The sequence below is a fragment of the Protopterus annectens genome, chromosome 2.part2 (assembly GCF_019279795.1).
Source record: "Protopterus annectens isolate FY-2018-M chromosome 2.part2, PAN1.0, whole genome shotgun sequence".
NCBI lineage: Eukaryota > Metazoa > Chordata > Ceratodontiformes > Protopteridae > Protopterus > Protopterus annectens.
In genome coordinates, this window is record NC_056730.1 from 561,500,692 (window position 1) to 561,526,730 (window position 26,039).

Here is a 26,039-nt window from a genome sequence, read left to right on the forward strand (position 1 = left end):
CCCACTTCTTTGCCAACCTCTTTCTCTGTATACTCTCCTGTACTTCCTCATTCCACCACCATGTCTCCTTGTCGTCCTTCCTCTGTCCAGATGTCATACCAAGCACCTTTCTAGCCATCTCCCTTACTAGCTCTGCTGTAGTTACCCAGCTTTTTGGTAACTCTTCACTGCCACACACTGCCTGTCTTAACTCATCCCTGAACTCCACCTCATAATTACTTTTTTCAATTTCCACCATTTGATCCTTGGTGCGGCCCTCACACTCCTCCACATCTTCTTGCTCACCAACGTCATCCTGCAAACCACCATCCTATGCTGCCTAACTACACTTTACAGTATCCAATCTCCTTCAAACTGGCTCTCCTACATAAGCTATAATCCATCTGTGTGCATCTTCCTCCACTCTTGTATGTTACCCTATGCTCCTCCCTCTTGTTAAAATATGTATTCATCACAGCCATGTCCATCCTTTTCGCAAAATCCACTACCATCTGACCGCCTGCATTCCTTTGTTTAGCACCATACCTACCCATCACTTCCTCATCCCCTCTGTTCCCTTCACCAACATGCCTATTGAAATCTGCTCCAATCACCACTCTCTTACCCTTGGGTACAGTCATCACCACTTCATGCAATTCACTCCAAATTTTTTTTTTCTCATCCACTGCACACCCAACTTGTGGAGCATATGCACTAACAACATTCATCATTACACCATCAATTTCCAGCTTCATAAACATCAATTTCCAGCTTCATAAACATCACTCTATCAGACACTCTTTTCACCTACAAAACACTCTTAGAATACTGTTCCTTCAGAATAACTCCTACGCCATTTCTCCTGCCATCCACACCATGGTAAAACAATTTGAACCCACCTCAGATACACCTAGCCTTACTCCCCTTCCATCTGGTCTCTTGCATGCACACTATACCAACCTTCCTTCTGTCCATCATATCAGCTAGCTCTCTCCCTATACCAGTCATACTGCCAACATTCAAAGTTCTGACTCTCACTACCACAGTCCTAGCCTTTCTCCTCTCTTCATGCCTTTGGCCATGCCTTCCACCTCTTCTCCTCCTTCGGCCAACAGTAGCCCAATTTCCGCCAGCACCCTGTTGGCTAACAGTACTGGCGGCGGTCGTCGTTAACCCGAGCCTCGACCGATCCGGTATAGAAATATTTACTGGTGCCCACATGAAATTATTTGGTGAAGTTTTACGCCAGATGCCCTTCCTGATGCAACCCTTCCCATTTATCCGGGCTTGAGACCGACACAAAAAAATGCACCGGCTTGTGCATCCCCAGTGTGTGTATATGGGTACATATGTATGTACATAATGTACTTGCACATATATACATTGGTCACACGCGTACATATATATATATATATATATATATATATATATATATATATATATATATATATATACACATATAGATATAGATATATATATATATATATATATATATATATATATATATATAATTTTGATGACTGTGCGTATCTCAACATTTTCCTGAAGGGTCATTTGGGTGAATGTTTCATTTAGGGATGTGTGCATAAATATGTAGTAATAAAGATGTTGGTACACATGTACAGATATCAAAGTTTGTTTCGGACTTGGGTTATGGAAATTATGATTTTTTTTCATATTTTGGTAAATAACTTTGCAATGGAACATGTCAGTGTGCCAAGTAATACCACATTTTGAAAATAGTGTTATTCCTCACAATATAGTAAAATAATTGTCTGTGCAATGTACACATTTTGTAGGATTATGAAAATTATATATTTCCAATACTTCTCATTATTATGCCCATATCTTTGCAAGGGAGCATGGTGATGACACAAATGATACATCATTTTGAAGATGACATTGAGCTGCACAACTTGTACACTGATATGTAGCCTCTGTCTGTTACAGGTGATGAGATATTATGCTTTATCAATTATGAGAAATATAATATTAATCATATTTCTGTGAATATCTCCATAAAGGAGCATCATGCAGTAGTGGTTAAGGTATCACTTTAAAGCTGACATTCATACCAACAAATTAAATACAAAATTGTATAGGTCTACATGATACACTGACCAACATATTGTGCTTTATTTTTCCAAAAAGGTAACAAATATGCACAATTTCCGCATTCCTTTGCAAATATTTAATGACTTAGATACACACTATCAACCTTTACACTGTTGGAAAGGTCATTGTCTGCTGAACAATTTTCACGTTTACATTTTTAGTCTAGCTCTTGTGGTTAAAGAGTTATGAACATTTATTTTCTGTATGGTACTACAAATTATTTTCTGAAAATGAGGTCAGGCTGCATTGTTGTTCCTATGGTGGAAGTAAGTAGGCAGCATTTTCTAAGCTGCTCCGGAGTGAATGAGTTAAGAAAGGTCTTGCACAGTTTAGAGGAAGCCAAAGAAGACATATTAATCCCCACGTGAAAATTAGATACGGCTGCCAGCTGAACCTTATCTGCAGAAGAACTGGTGCCCTGTTGAAAAATTCTAGCCAGAAAATCTAGAACTGCCGACAGAGGTGCTGTAAAAGGATCCAAGGACCGCTGAGTGGCCCATATAGAAAAATGTTTCCATTTACTACAACAGACTTTCCTGGTAGAAGATATGTGAGCCGTTACCAAGATGGACTTAACAGGGGATGACAAAGCGGGAGTCCTAATAACCATGGGAACCAGAGCAGCCAAGCCATGAGCTTCAGATTGTCCAGATCTGGGTGTGGAATTCCCAAAGGGTGTGAGATAAGATATGGAACTGAATCCAGAGTCCATGGTGGAACAACTAGATGAGACCTCAGTAAGGGAAACCAAACCTGTCTAGGCCAGAATGGGGCGATGAGGATCACAGTGCTCCCCAGCCTTCAAGCTTTCTGCAGAAACTTCAACATGAGGGAAAGAGAAGGATATGCATAAAGAAGACTGGGAGGCTAAGCATGAATCAGAGCATCTCTGGGGGTTTCAGAGCGAAGAACTCGCTGCACTTTGCCTTGGAAGGAGATGCAAAGAGATCGCAGCAAGGACGACCCCACTCTCGGAAGATCTGTTCCACTACTGAAGGATTCAGAGACCACTTGTAAGGCATCAGGATAGATCTGCTGAGCCTGTCCGCTAGAATGTTGGACTGTCCCAGAATGTGCATTGCCACCAGAAAACGGCCGGCGGAGATTGCCCATTCCCACACTTTCATAGCTTCTCGACACAGGGGATAAGATCTGGTTCCACCCTGCTTGTTGATACACCAGACCACTTACATACTGTCCATCTGAAATGCAATTGTTCCTAGAGGGAAATGAGCATGAAGAGTCTGCAACGCAAGAAGAACCACTCTCAACTCTAGAACACTATATGCAGAGAGGTCTCGGAAGGGGACCATACACCTTGGACCGTCCTTCACGAACAGTGTCCCCCCTCCACCCCAGTAGAGAGGCATCCATGGTCACCGTGGTCTTGGGCAAAGCAGGTTGAAACAGGTGTCCCTTGAGAAGATCTGGAGGCTGAATCCACCACCACAGGGAATCCCTGCATGCTTTCAAGAGTCTCACTGGAAAGGACAAACGGAGGTCTAATAGAGACCACTGAACCGCCAGTGTCCACTGTAGTACTCTCGTATGGAGACGAGGCATAGGAAGAAGAGTGATTGTGGCCGCCATAAAACCTAATGCCATCAACACTGCTTCGGCTGACGGAGATCGAGTCTGAAGAAAGTGTAGGTTGTGTAACCTCAGTCTATGTAACCGGTCTGACATGAGGAACACCCTTCGTTTGTATTCTGTCCAGCTGTGTCCCATGAAGTACAACACCTGAAATGGGAGTAAGGCAGACTTGTTCATATTGATTGCAATGCCCAACTTGTTGGCTAGCCGAAGAAAGGAGTCCCTGGCTTGGCAAAGTAGACGCTCTGATGAGGCAGTAAAGAGCCAATCGCCCAAGTACAGAAAGCCCTGAAGCCTCAGGTGAGCCGCTACTACTGCCATGACTTTGGTGAACACCCGGGGGGCTGTGGTGAGACCAAAGGGAAGAACTCGAAATTGGTAATGATTGGCTCCCAGCCGGAAGCAAAGGAACCTCCGGGAGCACCTGTCCATCTTGATGGGTAGTTCGCGTCCTGAAGATCGATCAAGCACATCCAGTCTCTGGCCTGCAGATAGGACAGGAGATTGAATCGTGACCATCAGGAATTTTGTCTCGTTACAGACCGGTTCAATTGGGACAGATCCAAAATTGGTCTGAGGTCCCCAGTCTTCTTTGGCACTAAAAAGAACCTGGAAAAAACCCCGGATCTGGATTGGTTTGGGTGGGACCGCTTGAATGACTCGCTTCTGCAGCAGTGATTCTATTTACACTGCTGCCTCTTCCCGCTGCGTGGGTGGAATGTCGGGGGGGGGAGCTTTGTTGGATGGGGGAAGTTCTTTGAACAGAACGAAATATCCTCTGGACATGATTCGAAACACTTGCTGATCTGTTGTAATGGACTCCCAAGCTAGTGGATGTAGTGACAAACTGCCTCCAGAGATGGACAGTCAGGCAACACCTCAGGGCTGCTGCCCGGGTTTGTCCGAGAAAGGTTCTCGGGACCCGAAGTTCTTAAGACCCCCTATGCCTCTATGACAGCATCAGTCAAATACCCCTCTGCCTCTGGGGGACAGTGAGTCCTGAGCATACCGGGAAAAGAGACTTGCGGAACCACATCTTCTTCTGGCCTTGCTGGTCCCTGGAAAAGGAACTTTGAGGTGGAGAGAAGTGGACCCTGATGGCAGACAGGGTCTTCCCATCCTTGTCGCTCTGGACCAAGGTCTCTCTTACTGTCTTCCCGAAAAGAGAAGACCCATCATAAGGAGCCATGGTAAAAGACTCCTTGAAGGACTACGAGAATTGACATAAGTGGAGACGGGAGTAATGTCTGATGGCAGCAGCTGTCCCCACCACCCGTACGGCTCCCTCCATGGCATAGGAGAGCAAATGCATGGATGTGTTTGCTACAGTTTTAAGGGTGGCCATTCTTGCATCAAAAGTCTTCCTGTCCACCGACATGGACCTTGAGGTAGACTCCATGATTTCACTGACAAAACCTCTCTGGAGTCGGATAACGTGCGCCAAATAGTTCAGCGCTCTCACGGAAAAGGTCACTGAAGCATAAGCTCGCTTCCCAAAATGATCCAAGGTCCTAGACTCTTGGTCAGGAGAATGAACTGTGGAGCTCTCCTATGCAAGCTCCTTTTTGGTGGCTGCTGCCGCCATCATAGCATCTACAGGGGACCCCTTGTGCCAGTGCAGTTTGCCTGCGAGGGGACTTAAAACCTTGTCCGGACACTTTGGTATTGGCTCTATGGTGTCTGGCTCCTTCGAAGCCCTAGATGTTATTAAATCCACAAGTGGATCAGCCAGAGGGGACACCCAAGAGATAGATGGGCCCTAGTTGAATGCCTCCAGAAACATGGACTCAGAGGTCGGTTTTGGCGCAGACTAGCCCCCCCCCCCTTTGGCGAAGGATCACCACGATGTCTCCAAAGGAGACATCCTCAAGGGGTGACCTTGAGGAACCTTCCCCTTCATCCAGGTCCGTGTCCTCAGTGAGGGACTCTGGGGTAGAGTCCAAGTGTCTCCTCTTGCATGTGTGCTTGCGGGGAGCCTCCTCAGGGGGACTGTCTGGGGAGGCCTCACAACGGGTTGTTCCAAAAGCAGAACTACCTGGGGAACTACGGCTATGGGCTGCCCTAAAGAGGGGCAAGATGGTCGGAACCACACTCAAACCAGGGGAGTCTGGATGGATTCTGAGGACAAGATAGTCTGAAGCCTCAACCTTGCGAGAACCCTCTCCACCATGTCGAATGCAGGGGGGGAATGGGCCTCCTGGGCAGAAAAAGCAGAAGCTGCTCCCCTTTGATTCGACAAAGGAGTAGGAGCTGTGCCTGCTGGGGCTGAGACGCTGAGAGGTATGCTTCACTCAGACAGACTCTGAGCAGAGAACACCCCCTCGGAACAGACCCAGAGGCTCCAGCTCAGAGAACTCTGATCCGAACTGGTCAGATCCGACACACTCAAGGCAAAGTGCAGTTGTGTACACTTACCATAAATGTAGATGTTTCGACTGTTTTCACTGTTGCAGTCATTACATTCGGGTAATCTGCTGGCAGGTGGCAGTCAGTCGGCCTGAATAACAAAGTCTTGGGTCCTGCGTCAGTTGCTGTCTCCTCTTCCATGACGTCAGGTCATCAGGGGTATAAAACATGCAGCAGACGCCATTTTAATCTGTTGTTTTTGCCCCAGATGTCAGGTGCACCCAAATGGGGAGCAAAAAAAAATTATATATTATATATATATATATATATATATATATATATATATATATATATATATATATATACACACACACACACACACACACACACACACACACACACACACACACACACACACACACACACACACACACACACACACACACACACTTTTTAGCAACATAAACTTTACCTTCATCTAAAAGCAAATACACCACAAAGGCTTCAGTGTATAATGAAGGAAAGAAAAGGTATAGAAAGGGGATGGCAGGTGGGTAACCCGGACTGCAACAGTGAATACACTCTAACATCTACATTTATGGTAAGTGTACATAACTGTACTATGTTCTTCGTGTTTCACTGTCTCAGTCATTACATTTGGGTAGAATCCCAAAGCTATGGATGGGAGGATGGAACTAAACAGCATTAGGAGCGGCTATAAGGCCCTGCAGAACTGCAGTGGCAAAGCCTACCCTGTATTTGGAGAAGAGAGGCAAATGATAATGCTTTGTGAAGGTATGAACAGAGGTCCAAGTAGCAGCTTCTAGAATGTCTTTGGTTGGAACCCCTCTGAGAAAAGCTGCTGAAGTAGAGGCAGCCCTGGTGGAATGTGATCTGATCCCCTTGGGCACAGGTTTACCATGGTGCAAGTAGGAGAAACAAATACAGTGGCTTATCCACTTAGAAATAGTCTGCCTTGATAAAGCCTTCCCCTCTGATCCTGCAGCAAATGCAACCAGTAGTTGCTCAGACTTTCTTAGAGATTTGGTCCTGTTTAAGTAGAATCTTAGTTGTCTGTGTACGTCCAATGAATGCAGAACCCGCTCCCCCTTGTTCTGCGGATTTGGATAAAAAGTTGGCAGGTGAATGGGCTGGTTAAGAGCCACACTGGATACCACCTTAGGCATAAAAGAAGGATTGCTCCTGAGGGACACCCTGTCCGGGTAAAATGTAGTACAAGGCTCCACAGCCATGAGAGCCTGTAGTTCTGAAACCCTTCTTGCTGAACCTGTTTTCCAAGATAGAAATTTTATATCCGCAGTAGCTGCTGGTTCAAAAGGAGGCAGGGTGAGTTTTTCCAGCACAAAATTGAGGTCCCATGCAGGAGTTGGTGATCTTCTGGGAGGCCTTAAATTTTTGGCCCCTCTAAGATGCTGTTGAAGCAGAGGATGAGAAAAGAGGGGAGGCTATGTGTTGTAATGAGCCGAGATGGCAGAGGCATGGATTTTTATTGAAGAAAAAGATAGGCCCTTGTCAAGCATCTCAGTCAAATTTTGTAAAATCTGAGGAATATTGGGCTTTGCTGTGTATGTTCCTCGTGCTTGGTTCCAAGCACAGAATCTCTTCCATTTATCAGCATAAGATTTTCTAGTACTAGGCCTTCTGGCTTCCAAAATTATATCCATCACAGACTTACTGAGAGGTGGTGTTTGAATACTTGATCAACCATGCTGCAAGATTCAGAGTTTGGAGCTGTGTGTGCAGAATTTGATTTTTCTGCTGAGACAGTAGATGAGGTATTTGAGGCAAGTACCATGGAGGAAGTTGAGATACCAGCGGTGGTGGTGCTGCGGTAGCGTTGTCGCCTCACAGTAAGACGCCATCCAGTTCGATTCTTAGCTAGAGTGTCTTCTGCGTGGAGACATGCGTGAATGGGCGTACCTTCGTTGAAGGTTGTGTGTCAGGGCTGGTAACTCTGCACATAAAAATCAACTACCAATCATTAGCAGACCGGAGTTCCGCTGTGGCGACCCCTAACCGGGAAAAGCCGAATGACACAACAACAACCATTGAGGAAGTTGAGACATATTCCTTAGAAGTTGGTACCAGTGCTGGAGAGGCCAGTGCAGAGTAACTAGGATCATTTTTGTTTTTTCCTGTCTGACTTTTAGTAAGACCTTGAAGAGTAGAGGCAGAGGGGGAAAGGCACAGACTGATAGGTTTTTCCAACTGAAGGATAGGGCATCCACGTTCCATGCTTTTTTGTGATGAGTTCTTGTGCAGAATTTGTCCAACTGATAATTTTGGGGAGAGGCAAATAGATCTCTGTCTGGGCTCCCCCATTTCTGTGTTAACATGCTGAAGATTTGTGGATCCAGTTTCCATTTGTGCGGGTCCATAAGATTTCTGCTTAGGTCGTGTGCCAGAGTATTTCGTTTTTCTGGCAGGAATTGAGCTTGAAGATGTATTTGGCAAGTCAAAGCTGTGTTCCACAAAGCAATGGCTAGTCTGCAAAGGGGGAAGGAATGTGTAGCTCCGTGCTTGTTTGTGTACCTCCCTGCTTGTTTATGTACCACATAACCGTGGTGTTGTCCATCTTCATCAGTAGTTGTCCTGGATGAAGTAAGTCCTTAAAAGCTGTCAGATGATTCTGAACAGCTAGCATCTCTTTCTGGTTGATATGCAGATGCATTTGGTTTGGGGCTCCATATGTCATGGATGCATCTCCCCACCAGGTGGGCCCCCCCCAAGCATAGTCTGATGAGTCTGTAGTTAGGGTTTGGGTGGCACAGGGTACAGTGAATGACAGTACCTTGTTTTGGTGACATGTCTCTGCCTACCAAAGAAACTCCTGTTGTAGGCAGGGAATGAGAGGAATCATTGTTTCCAGACTGTGACAATGTTGACTCCATAAACCTTTTAGGTACCACTGAAGTTTCCTCATATGCAGTCTCGCATATGGCATTAGTAGAATGCAGGATGCCATGAAACCCAAAGCCTGCAGAATTTGTCTTGCAGATAACTGGGTTTTTGTTGCCATTTGTTTGAAGTATGTTGTCAGTTGCCTTTGCTTGACTGGCGTAAGGTAAGCCATCTGGGCAGTTGTATTCAAGCTTGCACCCAGGAATGTAATTTTTTGAGAGGGTACCAGTTGTGATTTCTTTTCGTTTATGGTGTACCCTAGGCATGCTAGAAGCCTTTTTACAAAAGCCAGATGTTGAAGAAGAGTGTCCTTGTCCTCTGCTTGAATGAGACAGTCATCCAGATAAGGATAAATTTGAAAGCTTCTTTGTCTGCAGAATGCAATTACTAGTGCCAGGCACTTAGTAAAGACCCTGGGCGCAGCAGATAAGTCAAAGGGCAGTGCAGAGAATTGGTAATGCAAAAACCCTGCCTTGAAGCAGAGGTATCTTCTGCATGATTCCCTTATTGGGATATGCAGGTATGCCTCTTTTAAGTCTAGAGTTACTAACCAAGCATTCCTGCCTAGCATAGGCAGCAGCTGTTGTAAAGTCAGCATGTTGAATTATGAAATGTCCAGGAACGTGCTCAAAATCGATAAATCCAGTATTGGACGCCATGAATTGTCTTTTCTGGATACCAGCTGAACAGCCCCCATATCCATGGGGGGCACAACTTGTTTCTGGGCCTCTGCCCACTGATTTTGTGGCAGACCTGGCCATCCATTTGGAATTGGAAAAGTATGGAAATGAAATCTGTACCCCTGGGATACTATGTTTAATACCCATTTGTCCTGGGTAATTAACTGCCAGTTTTGAGCATGAAGTCTTATTTTTCCCCCAAGGGGGCTGCCAAAAGATAAGTGCTTGGTGTTGGTAGAGGAAAATCATTGAGACTGCTTACTGTAGGGTTGTGCTTGGTTTCCTCCAGATTTGGAGGTGGAGGCACCCCATTGCTTAGACCTGTAAGAAAACTGTGATTGGCATATGGAGCCTTTTGAGCACCTGGATTTGCCTCGAGTGGCTCTGCTGGACACAGGAAAGGATCAGTTTTTAGTAGGCCAGTGTCTACTGAACCTGGGTGGTTGCACTTGTAAGAAATCTTTTACAGTTTGCATAGATTTAGCTTGGTCTTCCATTTTCTTTAAAACCTCTTCTGCCTTACCAATCAGAGTATAATGCTGCAAGGGGGCATCCAACAATTTAGCTTTAACATGATCAGGCAGATTTTGCTCCTTGAGCCAGGTATGCCTTCTAATCACAGATCCAGTAAAGGCGGCCCTGCAAGAGGCCTCCAAGGAATCAAAACCACATTGCAAAGTATGCTTTCCAACTGGTTCTGCTGAATACAATAATTCCTGTAACTCTATTTTCCACACAATCAGAAATCAACATAATTTTCTGTTTCACTAAGCCCATAACATGCTGTTGATATTTGAGCATATGAAACTGGCAGTTAAAGGCCCTGATTGCCAAGGTTGCAGACGTATAAACCTTCTTTCCCCATCTATCCAGCGCCCTGGAATCTCTATCAGAGGGGGTAGGATTTTTGGCTGCAGAGGCCTTTACACCCTTGGGACCCTGAGAAATAGTCTCATGATCAGCAGCAGGATTTTTGAATAGAAATTTGTGGGAGTCAGGAACCCTGTAATATCGGTCTGGCTTACTAGGAGCCGGAGGCAGGGAAACGGGAGCCATGCTTGATTCTGAAAACACAAAATTAGTGATGTCTAATACAGGAGGTATTGCCAAAGGCCTATGCTGAGGAAGGAGGACATCTCTAAGCCTCTTTTTTGATTCAGAGAAGTCCTGACTCTCCCAGTAAAAATGTTCCCTTAAAGTATGTAAAGTCTCTCCAAAAGAGTAATCCTCAGGAGAAGATGCAGATGGGATGGATTCCTCTGCATCACAATCCTCATAGTGGAATAGAAAATTCCTGATCAGAAGAGGAATCAGAAAAAATGGAAACCTGATCTGAAGATTGATAATCAGTGCCTTGCCTAGGCCTCTTAGCAGGGGGGTTGGGAACCCCTGATCAAGGTAATTAAATCCTCAGCCATTTTGATCATCTGTTTTTTAGGCATAGAAGCCTGAGCACGTGGCTCATGCATCATGTTTTGACATAGATGTTTTTGACCTTGTTTTTGAGGCTGGCATCGGTTTAATATAAAAATGTTGAGGCCTGAAAACCTCAGAAGCCGGTGTCTGCTTAGCGGCTCTGGACCCATCTAAGGGAGAGACATCCGCGGGTTCAATACTCAAAAGTAGCAGGCATCAGGAGCTGCGAAAGCACCTCACTAAGTACCGGCGAATGGCTTAGGAGAAGCTTCGTCGGTTTTGGACCTCGACGGTCTGTCTCTGTCTTTTTCTTTGCGTTTTTTGTGAACTCCAGTAGTCGGATTGCTAACCAAAGACATTTCAGGATAATTAAATCTTGATCCAAAATATTTAGAAGCAAAAATATACAGACGCTAAATAGTGAGTTGGTTAAATCTAGCACAAAACCGACAGCAAGGCACGTTATGATCTGGGCCTAGGCAAGGAATACAGTACAAATGAAAATCCTTATGAGGTATTTGCTTCCCACAAGTAATGCAATTATTAACTTTTACTGACATCGGTAAGGAGCAAGAAAAAGTTTCTAGCGGGTACTTAGCTTTAGTTTGAAGACTTCGGTTCTGAAACTAGAATGCGAAAATTTCAGGAGTCGGCCGACTGGCACTTGCGAACTGCTTCTGCTTCAGGCACCGCGCGGCAAAAGAGACTGAATAAAATGGCGTCTGCTGCATGTTTTATACCCCTGATGACCTGACGTCATGGAAGAGGAGACAGCAACCGACGCAGGACCCAAGACTTTGTTATTCAGGCCGACTGAGGGCAGCCTGCCAGCAGATTACCTGAACGTAATGACTGCAACAGTGAAACACGAAGAACATCTGCTGGCGTCAAGGTACAGGGTACCATCAGCGCTGACCCCTCGACTCAGAGCATCCTTGGATCCAATGACTCTGAAACCAAAGGTCAGAGCGGAGAAGGAGTAATAGGATGGAATATGGGCTGAAAGGGCCCTGCTCCAGAGGGAGACGGCGCCTGGTAAGATCCCCATCTGAATGAGTGCGGCTGAACCTCATCATCTTGTCCATCTCTGCTTCCGAAAGGCTCCGAGTGGAGCGGGAAGATGCCACTGAAGCTGGGCGGGAATACTGGTGGCGTGGGGGAGACCTAGAAAGCCACTGGCTTACTATAACTTCAGGCTCTAGTGAAAACCTCTGGGACCTGAGCTGAGGGGAAACAGGCCTGGAAACAAACTTTACCTTCGGCAGTGGACTGGCCTGCAGCAACCAGTCGGGGGACCGCTTGTGAGGCCGGTCCTTCTTAGATTTATCCCTCTCCAGGGGCCTCTTGGTGGGAGTGAGAGTCCCAGAGGCTGGGGAGGAAGAAGCAGCAGCAACAGCCGCTGCTTTCCCTGCCAGGGAAGAAGGGACCACAGTCCCAGCAGAAGAGGGCAACAAGCCCTTGAGGATCAATTTGTCCCACCTGTCCTTAAGTGCACTGGGGTTAAACCCAGCAGAAATAGGACAGGGGGACTGGAGGTGAGCAACCCCCAAGCAAACTATGCACAGAGTGTAGCCATCTGCCGGTGAAAGCTTATAGCCACACACTGTGCATTTTTTGAATCCAGGCTTCAGGGCCTCAGCCATACTGTCGGCCGGTTCACTAACACAACCGCACAGAGGCACACACATGCAGACATACACGCAGACACACACACGCAGACACAGCAAGAAAGAGAGGAGGGACAAAGCCTACTACTATTTTTTTTCTACGAAGAACCCCAGGGAGGTGATATGCAGGTTTAAAAAAGAAAAACAAGAAAAGAGCTAACAAATAGAGAAAAATACAACCTGGCAAAATACAACCTGGCAAAACGCTGAAGAAACACTGGAGCTCGGACCACGCTGCATACGAAGGAAGCAAACAAGATCTGAAGGGAGGCATTATGGGTAAGGGGAGGTGCTTGGAGCTCGGAGCCATAGCTGGAAAAGGCGTCCATGTTGGATCCGAAGTGGATCCGAAGACCCACAAGTTGAAGAGCAAATGAAGTAAACTACTTCAGATAAGGCTATTACCCACCTGCAAATTTGCCTCTTTGCTTCCATCCTCCTCCTTTATGTGATTTGTTTCTTGCTTCACAACTTCCGGGGGCCTCAAGTAGCTCCTACTTTTTAAACCTTCGAACAGTGTGTCAACAAATGCAGGGGTTTCTGCAAAGGAGAAAAAAAAAAACATGAGTCACACATTCAACAACTGTCACCTTGATTCAAATTTGCAAATTTTATCCATTTTAAACCCACAAAGCTTTTTATAAGTGCCATATTGTATGGAAAATAATCTCAAGTTTGTAAATATACATTACACATGCTACAAAGCAAATAAAACACTCTTGCACCAAGTGGAAATGATATTTACAAATAAATGAATACATTTAATAATGTAAAAGATTGTTGCATCCATGGGTTAATATGTACTTTAATTAGGAAAATAAATGTAAAATACCAGAAGGAAGCAAATGTCAAGTAAAAAACTTGTGCCCCCCTACAGACACACACACACACACACACACACACACACACACACACACACACACACCTATTTTCTCACCTCTCATTTCAGTTATTATCCCTAATGCCTCCTTGTCTCCTTCACCTTTACTTTTTTTTTTAACATGTTTATACATGCGCTCATACCTCTCAACCTCTTAGAGCTCGAAATCTAGTGCTGGCTGGGGCGGAGATGAAACCTATTATGGTTGACTGTGATGCCCATGTGAAGACATAACTGGAGCAGGTAGTCCATGGTCCATGTCAGTAGATGTCAGGTGGGAGCCGTGAAGATATGGAAACACCCAAAATCACAGCCATACATTTTGTGGGGGCAGCAGTGAGACCAAAGGGCAGGGCTCTGAATTGAAAGTGGCTAGCTCCAAGCCAGAAGCAAAGATACCTCCTGGAACATCTATTTTTTATGTGATAGCACACACCTAAGCATCCTCGAGATCTACTGAGCATATTCAATCATTCTTCCTCAAAAGATAACCATAACTGTTTTGAACTTGATAAGTATGACAAAGTAGTTAAGTGGCTTAGGTCCAATATTGGCTCCACCACTTGTATGGCACCAAAAAGAAACTTGAATAAGTTCGAATCATCATTGGTCTGGTGGAACCTCTTGGATGACTCTTTCCTTAGCAGCTTTTCTACCTCTAAGGGTGCTTCTTTGATCTGATGGCGTGGTACGTTGGGAAATTTTTTGTAGGTGAACAAGTGGAGGAAAGGAAAAGGGAATGTAATACCCTCTGGTAATGATTCTCTGCACCCAGCCACCTTCGGTGATGGATGTCCAGGCTTGGTGCAGAGATAAGTGCCTCCCTCGACTGCCTCCATAGTGCAGCAGTCAGGGATGCTGGCAAATCTTCTTGGTAAAGAGATTACTGAAGCCTTAGTTTTATGGGAAACCTATGCTGCATCGGCGATATCTGCCATTAGAGTTCCCCCTTTGCTACAAGGAGGATCTATTTCCATAGGAATCCTAAGAAAACCTTTGCAATTTTCAAGACCATATCTTTCTATCCCCTTTCTGGTTTCTTCAGTAAAGTCCTATGAGGGGTAGGAAATTGTACCACTAAGGCAGATAGGGTTTGCCCATCCTGCTCACTACTGAAGAGCATTTCTTAAATTTTGGGTCGAAATAAGACAGATCCGTCAAAGGGTGCACGGATGATGGATGTATTGTAGGGCTCCGCAAAGTCACATCTAGGTGTACCTCCTAATGGTAATGCCTGAACCCACTGCTTTTGAAAATGTGAAATCAGATGCACTGATGTGTTTGATAGGGATTGATGGGTGGCAAATTGCGAAGAGACGGTCTTATTATCCTCCGCTGACATGGACCTTGAGGGTTTTTTGGTAAGCTCCTTCATCAAATCCTTCTGAAACCTTGTGATATGTGGCAGGTAATTCAGCAACTGCACAGCAAAGGGTGGTGAAACAAACATTTGCTTGTCAAATCTGTCCAGTGTCCTATACTCCCTGTTAGAGGGATGGACATAGGAACTTTCCTCAGGAGTTCTTTTTTTGTGGTTGCAGCAATTACCATTGGCATCATCTGGGACACCCCTGATCCAAAGGGCAAAGTCCTTAGGTGCAACCAAGTACTTGTCCAGGGATAGGATCGGTCGTATCCAGATCTTTTTTAAGCTTGATTGGAAATGAGGTCTACCATTTTATCTGTCAAGGGAACCACTCAAGATGCAGCTAAAGCCAGTTCTGAAAGCTTCTAGAAGCACCAACTCCTCCTAGGAAGGGGCTTCATAAGACCTACCCACCTTTCTGTCACAGAAGTTCAAAATTTCACAGAATGATGAAGGGAAAGGGCCCCCACAGGTCACCCTTTGAGGACATCTCAAAGTCAGTGTCTTCTGTCAGAAATGATTGTAGGGAATCAATGTGCCTCCTTTTGCTCTTCTGCTTCTGGAGGATCTCCTCCTGGGGTGATCTGAGAAGGACCCTGAAGCACGTGGGTCGTCCTGCAAAAGGTCAGTCTCAAGACTAAATTGGACCACCTGCCACAACAGGAGAACAGAAGCAAATTCAGGACCCAGAGTAGTCAGTTGTGGGGGGGGGGGGGGTAAGGATTTCCGGTCTCCAATGCCTTCAAACACAAATGCTGATGGGGAGCCCAGGACCATCACAGTGGAAGCCAAAGCTACCTACCTGGAGAAATCCAATACTTCCCCATGATCCGGTTTCAATAAAAAGGTCTGAGCCAAGCTGTCTAGAGCTGAGCCCCTGAGGGGAAGGGATTACTCTGAAAATCCAAAAGTTAAACATCTACCCTAAGATCTGGCCTCAAAGTTATACCTCTGAGATCCCTCCGGCTCGGACATACTCCATGCCTGCTGGATCAGAGAAGACATCAGAGTTAACAAAGGCCGGGTCTTCTGATCCAATCCAGACAACCCCAGAATTCTCAGATCCTGAATCCTCGATGTCAAAGGGCTGATGGAAGTATGAGTGACTAAAAGTGTTTGGGACGGTCTGAAACTCACGAGTCCAATGAGAAAGAAGTGAACATGGGTATTAAGAAATATTATCATCATGTCCATATCAGCCTCAGACAGTCTCCTGGTAGAACTGAAGGAAGATGATGAAGGCCTAGAAACTCTACATGGAGCTTCTTGCAGAAAGGGAGAGTGAAATCTCAATGAAATCAGCTCCAGTAAGAATTAGGGCTGCTTACTGGGAGGGGACATGTACAAAGCTAACATTGGATCCAGAAGGCAGGATGGATCCAAAACTTTTGACATCTTCAGGGTTGGAGTCAAAGTTGATGCCGAGCAAGGACAGCATTTAGACTTTTCTTTTGCTTTGTCTTTGCTCTTAAAACCTTTCTCCACAGGTTTTGCAGTGGAAGGTAGGCTCCAAATACAGTAGAAGAAGAGGAAAGCAGTAAACCTTTTAGAATAAGCTTATTCTGGCATTCAGCTAGGGGCCTGTGGCTAAAGCCTGAAAAAATGTCACACCTGACTGCAAGATGAGCAGCCCATTCGGAGTGGACATCAGAGTTGGACATTTTTTGCCGACATACAGAATATTTCTTAAACCCTGTAGGTATGTCTGACATCCTGAAGGTTGACTACATCCCTGAAAAAGAACAACACTACTGAACTAAGTTAAAGAAGCAGAAAAAGATACCGATGATGTTATCAAGAAATGCCCACACACTTGGGAAGGAAAACACAAACAATGGTATTACTCAAATCAGTAAGAGATATATATACACACACACACAAAATAAAGATATATTTATTTACTTATTTATTTTCATTTGATATGGGTAGTGTCCGCTTGGGCCAGAAGCCCGTTTTTCAGTGGAGACCCGGGGAGAAAAGCTCCAAGGAAGGTTACATTGTTTTTACATTTTGCATATGAATATTACTTTGTTTAGAGTGCATACAATAATACACATAGAAGTTTAATTGCAAAGTTCCTAACATAGTGTCTAAAAGCAATTAACAATGGTAGCAATATACAAAACAATATAAAAACAGTTGTACAATATTAAAACTGAAAACGTCAAGAAAAACTCTTTTTTAGGATAACAAAACACAAACAGAGCAAGAAGGCTTAAAAGCCATGAGATACTGAGAAAGGGTCATGTAAAGGAGTAGTTTGACATTTAGGGGTTAAAGTAGTTAGCCTGGGCGAGAAGAGAAGAAAAGCCCATGTTTGGTGAAATATTCCTTTAGAGAATGTTTAAATTTATGTGCATCATTGAAGGACAAAATATGCTATGGTACAGAGTTCCAGTATATGGCAATGGTATGGGAGTACAAGGAGAAGCTGAGAGAGTTTTCTGCTTTACTGACCTTCAACAATACTTAATCAGTAGACCTAAGAGATGTTAGGTTACTGTAGGGCTGGACAAGATCAGACAGGGCTGGGCAGTTGTCAGGTTTGTAAGACTGTATGGGCAAATAGCAGCTGATTCAGAGTAAGAATATGAGGCAGCTCTAACCAATTCAGCTGGAGAAAGGCAGTGCAATGGTGAGATCTTTGAGATTGATTAGTAGCAAATTTGGCAATTCTGTTATAGCACAAGTCAAGGCCATTTAGGTCAGTTTTGTGAAGATTGGCAAATAATTTGGAGCAGTAAAGAAGGGAAGATAATTGATGGGTTTGAGCTGCTGCAAGTTTGGCATGGTCAGTGAGATACATTTTGGTCCTATAGAGAGAACCGAATTTGACATGAACCTTTTTAATTGTTAGCAGACTTAAGTTTGACAAACACCTTGCACTATCAGTTGTGACACCAAGAAGATTTGTATGTTCAGCAGGTTCTACTTTTGAGCCACTGGAAGAGGAAATATAGACATGAGGTAGGTTGTTAGATGTTGAGTTACTACAGACAACCATAACCTTGTTTTTTGGGGCTCAAGTATAAGTTGATGGGCTGTTAGATAGTTTTCAATATTGTGGAAGGCTGCTTGAGTTTTTTCTTGGAGTTCATTGACAGTGGGGGTGGAGCACATAAAGGAAACATCATTTCAATACAACTGAGCCTTTGAAGAGGTGTTAAGGTCACTGGTAAAAACTGAATAAAAGTGGGCCAAGGATGGAACCTTGTGGGACTACTACACATATAGGGAGCTGAGAGGAGAGTTTATTATTCCAGTGGCTCATTTCCTATCTGACAGGTAGCTATGAAACCACTTTAGGGCTTCAGGGCTGGAAGAACCTGTGAGAGATGCACTTATATAGCCAAACTGGAAGCAAAGCTCTCTTCACCCAAGACTGGATTAGACAGTCAAGAGGAGAGGGTAAACACTTGCCCTCATCACACTCATCACATAATCCCTCAAAACCCACACCACCAAAACATACACATAGAAACACAAAACACACACCTACATTCGCGGAGGCTCTCAATAAAAACCTGCTCAAGCATCAGGGACATCCAAAGCATAAACGCAAGCAAACTCCACCCCCCAACACAACCCAAATGACACATAGCCCACAAACTCAGTGTGCCTTTCAACCACAGCCCATAAGGCATAACAACGTACCCAACACTCCAGTGTGCCTGACTATAGAGTCACCTATGACTAATGTTCCAATTACTAGACTAAACAAGGAGAAAGTTACTGTCAGGTGCCAGGATCCGGCTCATAATGCATGCACTCAGGTCACTCCACAATAAGTACAAATATGACACTGTCATTGTCCATGTTGGTGTGAATGACCCGAGACGTACCTCCCTGGACTACATGAAGAGAGACATGGAGGAGCTCTCCGATCTTGTAACCCAGGCAGGTATGACCCTAACCCTGAGTGGCATCCTGCCATCACCCAGAATGATACCACAGTACAAGGACAAAATGATTGACTTCAACAATTGGCTAAGCTTCTGGTGTCATTCTAAGGGGATACAGTATTTGTCTGCCTGGGACGACATGATGGACAGTCCACGATGCTTTGCCAGAGATGGCCTGCACCTGTCGCCCTTAGGATTCCGGATACTGGCTAAGACTCTTGCCACCCCTATAGTGCCTTTTTCAGGCAAGGTTCAAATGACAAATTCACCACCGTAACCGGTACAACCAAGCAAAATCTGAGGGTAACGCTACTCAGTGCTAGAAGTCTAAACCTCAAAATGCACTCACTGGAGGCACTCCTTAAAATGGAGAACATTGACATCTGTGCAGTGACAGAGACCTGGTTCAAAGCTCCAGAGAGCACCCATGCATTACCAGGCTTCAATTCATACCACACCTTTCAGCCACCTAACCCAGAAAGAAGCACTAAAGGCGGAGGCGTGTCCATATTCACTAAGGATATCCACACCTCCAGGCTAGTTGCACAGCATAATGCATCCGAGATTACCCAAGTGCAACTAACTCTGGGCAAGACCGCAATCCAAATTGTAGCTTGCTACAGACCCACCACCATGCCCCAGGATTCACACTCCTCATTTCTTGATACACTGGAAAGTATTAGGGTACAACCCAACACCCTAATAATGGGCGATTTCAACTACCCCACCATTAACTGGGAAAACTACTCATGTACCAACTCTTTTGCTCAATGTTTTCTAGAATTCATAAATTCCAACGCCTTGGATCAACTTATTCACACCCCCACCAGGGGCAGCAATATCCTGGACCTGGTCAACACCAACATGGGAAACCGGTGTTCCACACCAGAGGTCAATTCCTCGTTGGTCAGATCCGACCACAAGCTAATCAGCCTAGACATCCACATCCCACCCCCAGCCCCAATTAGGGAAACCATCATAAAAAACTTCTCAAAAGCCAACTTCACACTTCTTAAGACAGAAGTGGCAAACTTCATGACACCCATGCAGACGGACAATGGAGGTATGACTGCCGAATCCTACACAAATGCACTTTATAAGCACTTACACAAGTGCATGGATCATGCTATCCCTAATAGAACCAAGATGTTATCCTCCAGAAAAAGGAAGCCAATCTGGTGGTCCTCTGCCATAAACAAACTCTACAACAGAAGAAAGAAACTGTTGCAAAAAAAAAGAGTAAAATCCCATGACTGGAGGAACTCCCTGGTCAACCTCAGTAAGAAGTTGAGATCCCTCAAAATCCTCCAAAGCTAGTTACGAAAACAAAATTGCCACTGACTCTAACGACATCCACAAAGCATTCTATAGCTATGTCAAGAATCTAAATGGGAACACTCAGATCTGCTATGAGTTACAGCATAATGGCACTAAATATACAGAAACAACTGATATTGCCAACATCCTAGCAGATAGGTTCAGTGCTAACTTTACCCCCCTCTCACCCCCTAGAGGGCCCATCTCTATACCGGAAGAATGCAAAGTTCCTATAATCACGGCTGCACAGGTAAAAAACACACTCTCCAAAGCCAAGAACACAGCATCCATGGGACCTGACAATATCCCAGGCTGCGTTCTACATGAACTACAGAATGAACTGGCACCCTACCTAAGTACCAAGTTCAATCAGAGCCTCACCTCAGGCTTTGTACCCACTGAATGGCGCAACGCGACAGTTATCCCACTCCACAAAGGGGGAGCCACAACGGACCCGGACCCCGGGAGCTACGCCCCATTAGCCTGACAAGCCTGGTCTGCAAGGCCATGGAACTTATCATCATGGAACTCATAAACAAAGACATTGGTAATCTCCAAACTCTGGACCCTACTCAGTTTGGATTTGTAAAAGGCAGATCATGTCTCCTAAACCTGATTGACTTCTTTGAAGCAGTCACGAAAGCCATAGATGATGGTAAAATGGTTGACACTGCTTATCTAGATCTTGCCAAGGCCTTCGACACCATCCCCCACTCTGGAATTATAGACAAGCTCACTAAACTAGGTATAAATCCCTATGTCATAAGATGGGTTGCCAACTGGCTCAGGGACAGAACCCACACTGTGAAAGTAGCGGATTCCAAATCCGACATCAGACCAGTGACAAGTGGAGTACCACAGGGTTCAGTCCTGGGTCCTCTCCTGTTTGGTATCTACTTCTCTGAAGTGCAGGCCAACACAGAAGGTCTTTGGCTAACAAAGTTTGCAGATGACTGCAAACTAGGAGCCATAATCAAAACTTCTAACGATGTGGACAAACTACAAAAGGGCCTCACTGAGACAGATTCCTGGTGTCAAAGCCATGGCCTGAAGCTCAATGCCAAAAAGTGTATTGTCATCCCCTTTGGTAAAAACTCTGTACCCATAAACTACCACATAGCTGGTAGTCTACTTAATGCCAAAAATGTGATAAGAGACCTTGGGACACAGGTGGACAGTAGTCTCTCCTTTGATAATCACATCGCCACAGTGGTCAGGAAATCCTTCTACGTGGCTCATCTCATCACAAAAGGATTCTCATCCAGAAAAAAGAGGTCATTGTTCCCCTCTACTCATCACTCATTAGACCCATTATAGAGTACAACGCCCCTTTTGGTATGTACCTCACAAGACATCTACAACAACTGGAAAGACCACAGAAATACCTCACAAAGAGGATTACTGGCCTCAAACAGATGCCCTATGCAGACAGTCTCAAAAAACTACAGCTTTACTCCATCGCATATTGCCTACTCAGGGGCGATCTCTGCCTAACATACAAAGCTATGTCAAACCCAGAGCTGCTGGACATGCTCCACTTAAAGAAATCCCAATCCCTCCGAGCTACACGCTCTAGGGACCTTAACCTTGTCACCACAATAAACAGAACATGCTGGAGGGATAGATTCGTGTCCCAGAGACTTCCCATACTCTGGAACAGACTACCTATCTATATCAAACAGAGCTCCTCATTAGCACTCAAGAAAAATCTTGATGATTAGATGGGAAATGGGAAATTCACCCCGGGGATCACTTCTGTGGCTCTGCTCGACAGGGGCATAGGAAAATAATTTTCTTGGGTGGCGAAAGCCAGGGTACATTTTTTGGCTAGGCTTGTATGGGCCCTAGGGCCGATAGCCTAGTACCTACCTATGAACCTATGATAGAAAGCGAGTTTATTAAGTATTTGATGATATAAAGTGTCAAATGCTTTTGACATGTCTAGGAAGGTAGCAGAGACTAGTTGGTTTTTATTTTTGAGATGATTTACAGTATTAGTAAAGCTGATTAGAGCTGTACTGGTACTATGCTTAGGATGAAAGGCATGTTGTGGATTAAATAGATTACTCGACCAGAAATGGTCTAATATCTGTTTGTGCATACATTTTCCTAAGACTTCGGCAAGTGGAGACAGCATGGGTATGGGTCTACAGTTGGATACATCAGTAGAGGGACCGCCATTACGCAGAAGTATTATGTGAGATTTTCCAGAGGAGAGGTGCATACTGTTCAGAGAGCAGTTAATGAGAACAGATATAGGGTAAGAGATGAAAGTAGCAGCTAGTTGTAGAAAGTCACCAGGGAGCTGGTCAGCAGCTAATGTGCAAGGTTTTAATTTGGAAAGAAGATTTTTAACATAGCTTGTTTCGAATGGTTTGAGACAGAGAAAGAAGAACTGTTGCTGAAAGTTTGAGGTATGGTCAGAGGTGTATTAGGGGTTTTGTTGAGTACCGATGTTACTGAGTTAATGAAGTGGGAGTTAATATGAGTGGCTATGTACTCATTTTGGATGGTCAGAGATGGGGAGGGGGTAGTGGGTTTTCCTGGGTTGAGAAGGAAGCTGTTTGCCAGAATCTTTTGGGGTTATTCTGGTCTTTTAGTTAACTTACTTTGAAATAGATTTTTTTGTCTTTCTTAATTAGTTTTTTAGTTTGATTTCTAAGTTGTTGGTGGCTAATAAGATTTTGTTTGCTTCTACTTTTCTGATAGAGAGACCAGGCTCGGTCTCTTTGTTTTAGTAGAAGAAGTGTGTCTTTTGACAACCAGGGAAGCTGTCTGGATTTGATACGAATTTTTCTAATTGGGGCTAGATCATTAAGTATTTGTAGGAAGAAGTACTGAAATACTGAACTGTAAGAGTTTTCAGAGGTGTACTTCATATTCTAGAAATCGAGCGTTAAACATGGTCGGTGAGAAATGTTTTTATTGCAAATATAGCGATATGAAATGCAAGAGGAATTGTGTAAATGTTTTGTAATAAAGTAAGTAGGGAAGTGACCGCTTAGTGTGTCTGGGAGACACCCAGCGTCATAGCCAATACTGGACTTGTTAGTTAAAATCCAGTCAAGAACTGAATACCTCTTGATATGGTTGTCAATGCATGTGGGTTGGTTAATTTTCTGCCAGAAACTGTAAAGCGTAATAAAATTTGTTGGGAGATTGGAAGAGCAGGTGATCCAGTAAAGGATAAAATCACCAAGTATTATAGTTTCATGGCTAAAATTTGCAGAGGCCCATTCAGGGATATTTGCAATATATTGGAGGTCTTCAGCAGGGGGCAGGTATATTGCTATAAAGATAACGGACTTTTAAATCTAGGTATGCTACTGAAATTTCTGAGTTAGGGATATCAGGTGGGGTAGAGTTCAACTGTGAAAAATTAAGATTATCTTTAAACAAACTAGCAATCCCGCCTCCATGTCTAGATACTCTTGACAGTTGTGAGTATGCTATAACCACTAGGAAGAAATCTTCAGATTTAATATGGGGCTTTAGCTATGTTTCAGTAATGACAACTATATCCAGGGAGTAAATGGCAATGCCTTCTGTGGAAAGTTGGGCACAAGGCTGGCAACTTCGCACTGTAAAACTCCACTGCCAATAGTTCTGTGGACCATTGTTCTGCTGTGGCGACCTCTAACCATGATAAGGGAAAATGAGATGATGAAACGGCAATGGCAGCATGAAATTAAATTCATGGACTTTATTAGGCTTCTTAGGTTGACAATAATGATGAGAAGGTCAGAGTTACTTTTCTTTCAAGAGAAATAGGAGTTAGGTGTGCAGTTAGGCGAGTTATCAGATTGAGAATTTGGTGGGGGTAGACAGTGTGGTCTGGATTAGGATGGATGTCACACTAGAGTTTGATAGAGATAAGGCAATATATACATATACACACACATTATATCTATATAGCTATATCTAAATATATATATATATATATATATATATATATATATATATGTATATCCATATAAGCTCATACACCAAAAAAAGACTAAAATCCTGAGGGATATTAATGATTTCAGGACAGGCCACTTGTTTATGTGGCCACGAGCTGGACATAATGTGGACAGGAATGGTGCTTCTAATGTTAACTGAATTGTAGAAAGCAATGATAATGTTTTTTTCAAATAAGCGCACTGCTGAATCTGTTGGACTTGCCGTTAGCGGCAGTTGTGAGTATGAGCCAGTTAGTGGGCCTAATGTGAATGGACAATGTCCCAAAGGTATGAGTGGGACTATTACTTGTGCCGGTGTGAATCAGGAGTCTTCTTTGAGAGACCATGGGTCAGTAACACTGTTTAATAAGTCGGACTCATTATCAGGTCCTCATGATTGCGTTGATACTTGTCCTGAAGCGGGTCCGATGGGTAATTTGTATCCTAAAGTCATAGTCAATAACAATAGAAGTACTAATGATTATGGTAACACAACAGAAAGGGTGGTTAGACCTAAAGGGAGAAATATTCCACCAGCTGATACTGAAGCTTTTAATATCATGAGAAATGGTACCATAGGTGACCTCCCTTTTCCCTTACCTGTCCGTTCGGACAGGGGAGGAGGGCATGTACGATCAATCAGCAGAGGGCGCCAGAAGCACAAACTATCTGGAGAACAGAATCAGAATCAAATATTGAAAAAGATGTGGGGGAAGGGCCTGAATCACTGATTCTGAATATCTCTGCGTACGAGCTTTCACCTGAGGAGAGAGACGTGTTCTCTGTAAGGGTCTGAATTTTATACCTACATACAGGAGTAGGATACCTGACACTATCTTAGACCTAAAACTATTTTGTAGGAATATTATGCTACGTTTAATGTATGGTGATATAGATCCAGGACTTGCATCCAATAATGATGCTTGTCATTATTCTAGCTTTAAGAAATTGAGTAGCTTTGTCCCCAGTAACCATCCTTTAGAGGAAGCATACTTGAAACTCACTGGAGGAAGATATTTTTAATTTCTATGATAGTCGGAGCAATCAGAGGACATACTCTTAAGTACAATCTCTCATATGCTGAAATGGTAGCTTTGAGAGATTTATAACACAACAGTTTTATTGTGATCCGTCCAGCAGATAAAGGTGGCCTTATTGTTGTGATGGATAGGTCCCATTACTGCCAATCTATGGCTTCTTTGTTAGGTAATTGCAGTTTTTATAAGATAACTATTGAAGATGCACATAGGGTAATTTCATCAGTGAGTAATAATATATTTGATGTTTTTTCTGCTCATCTTATCACTGAAGAAGTGTTTCCTTTTCTGAAGGTAGTTAATCCGTTGATTCCACTTATACAGGGCCTGCCAAAGATACATAAACATCCCACTGACCCTCCCATGAGACCTATTGTGGCAGGCGGAGTGTGGGTCACAGAACCACTTTCACTCTATGCTGAGAAGTTTTTGAGACCAGTCATTAATTTGAACCAAGTGGTTTTAAGAGATTCAAAACAGTTTTTATTAGATCTTTATGAATGCATTAAAAGTATTCCTGACGTTGGTGATATTATTTTTGTAACTTTTGATGTACACTTGTTTACTATGATTCCCAATGAGTTAGGAATTCAATATGTACATAAATACCTTTTGCTTCATGGTAATTATAACTTGACCCAGGTTGACAATCAGTTATTTCATAGAGATTGTCCTTGAAAATAATGTCTTCACTTTTGATGGTGAGATGTTTTTACAGAAACACGGCGTAGCTATGTGCACTTCGTGTGCCAATAGCTAAGCCAATATGTTTCTTGTTCACTGGGAGAACAATACTCTGTAACTGAATGCTTTAGGGAGCATGTTCTATTCTATAGGCGTTTTGTCGATGATTTGTTTTTGTTATGGAGAGTTCCTTG

At 44.0% G+C, this 26,039-nt stretch overlaps 1 protein-coding gene across 2 annotated transcripts in view; it reads right to left on the reverse strand.

Moving 5' to 3' along the window:
- RBM27 (RNA binding motif protein 27) overlaps positions 1 to 26,039 on the reverse strand; it is a 2,498,992-nt gene that overhangs the window by 2,166,853 nt on the left and 306,100 nt on the right. For both annotated transcript variants that reach the window (XM_044064021.1, XM_044064022.1), the window contains exon 3: positions 13,128 to 13,258. In XM_044064021.1, coding sequence (XP_043919956.1) covers positions 13,128 to 13,258 — 131 coding nt within the window. The remainder of the gene's footprint in view (positions 1 to 13,127; positions 13,259 to 26,039) is intronic.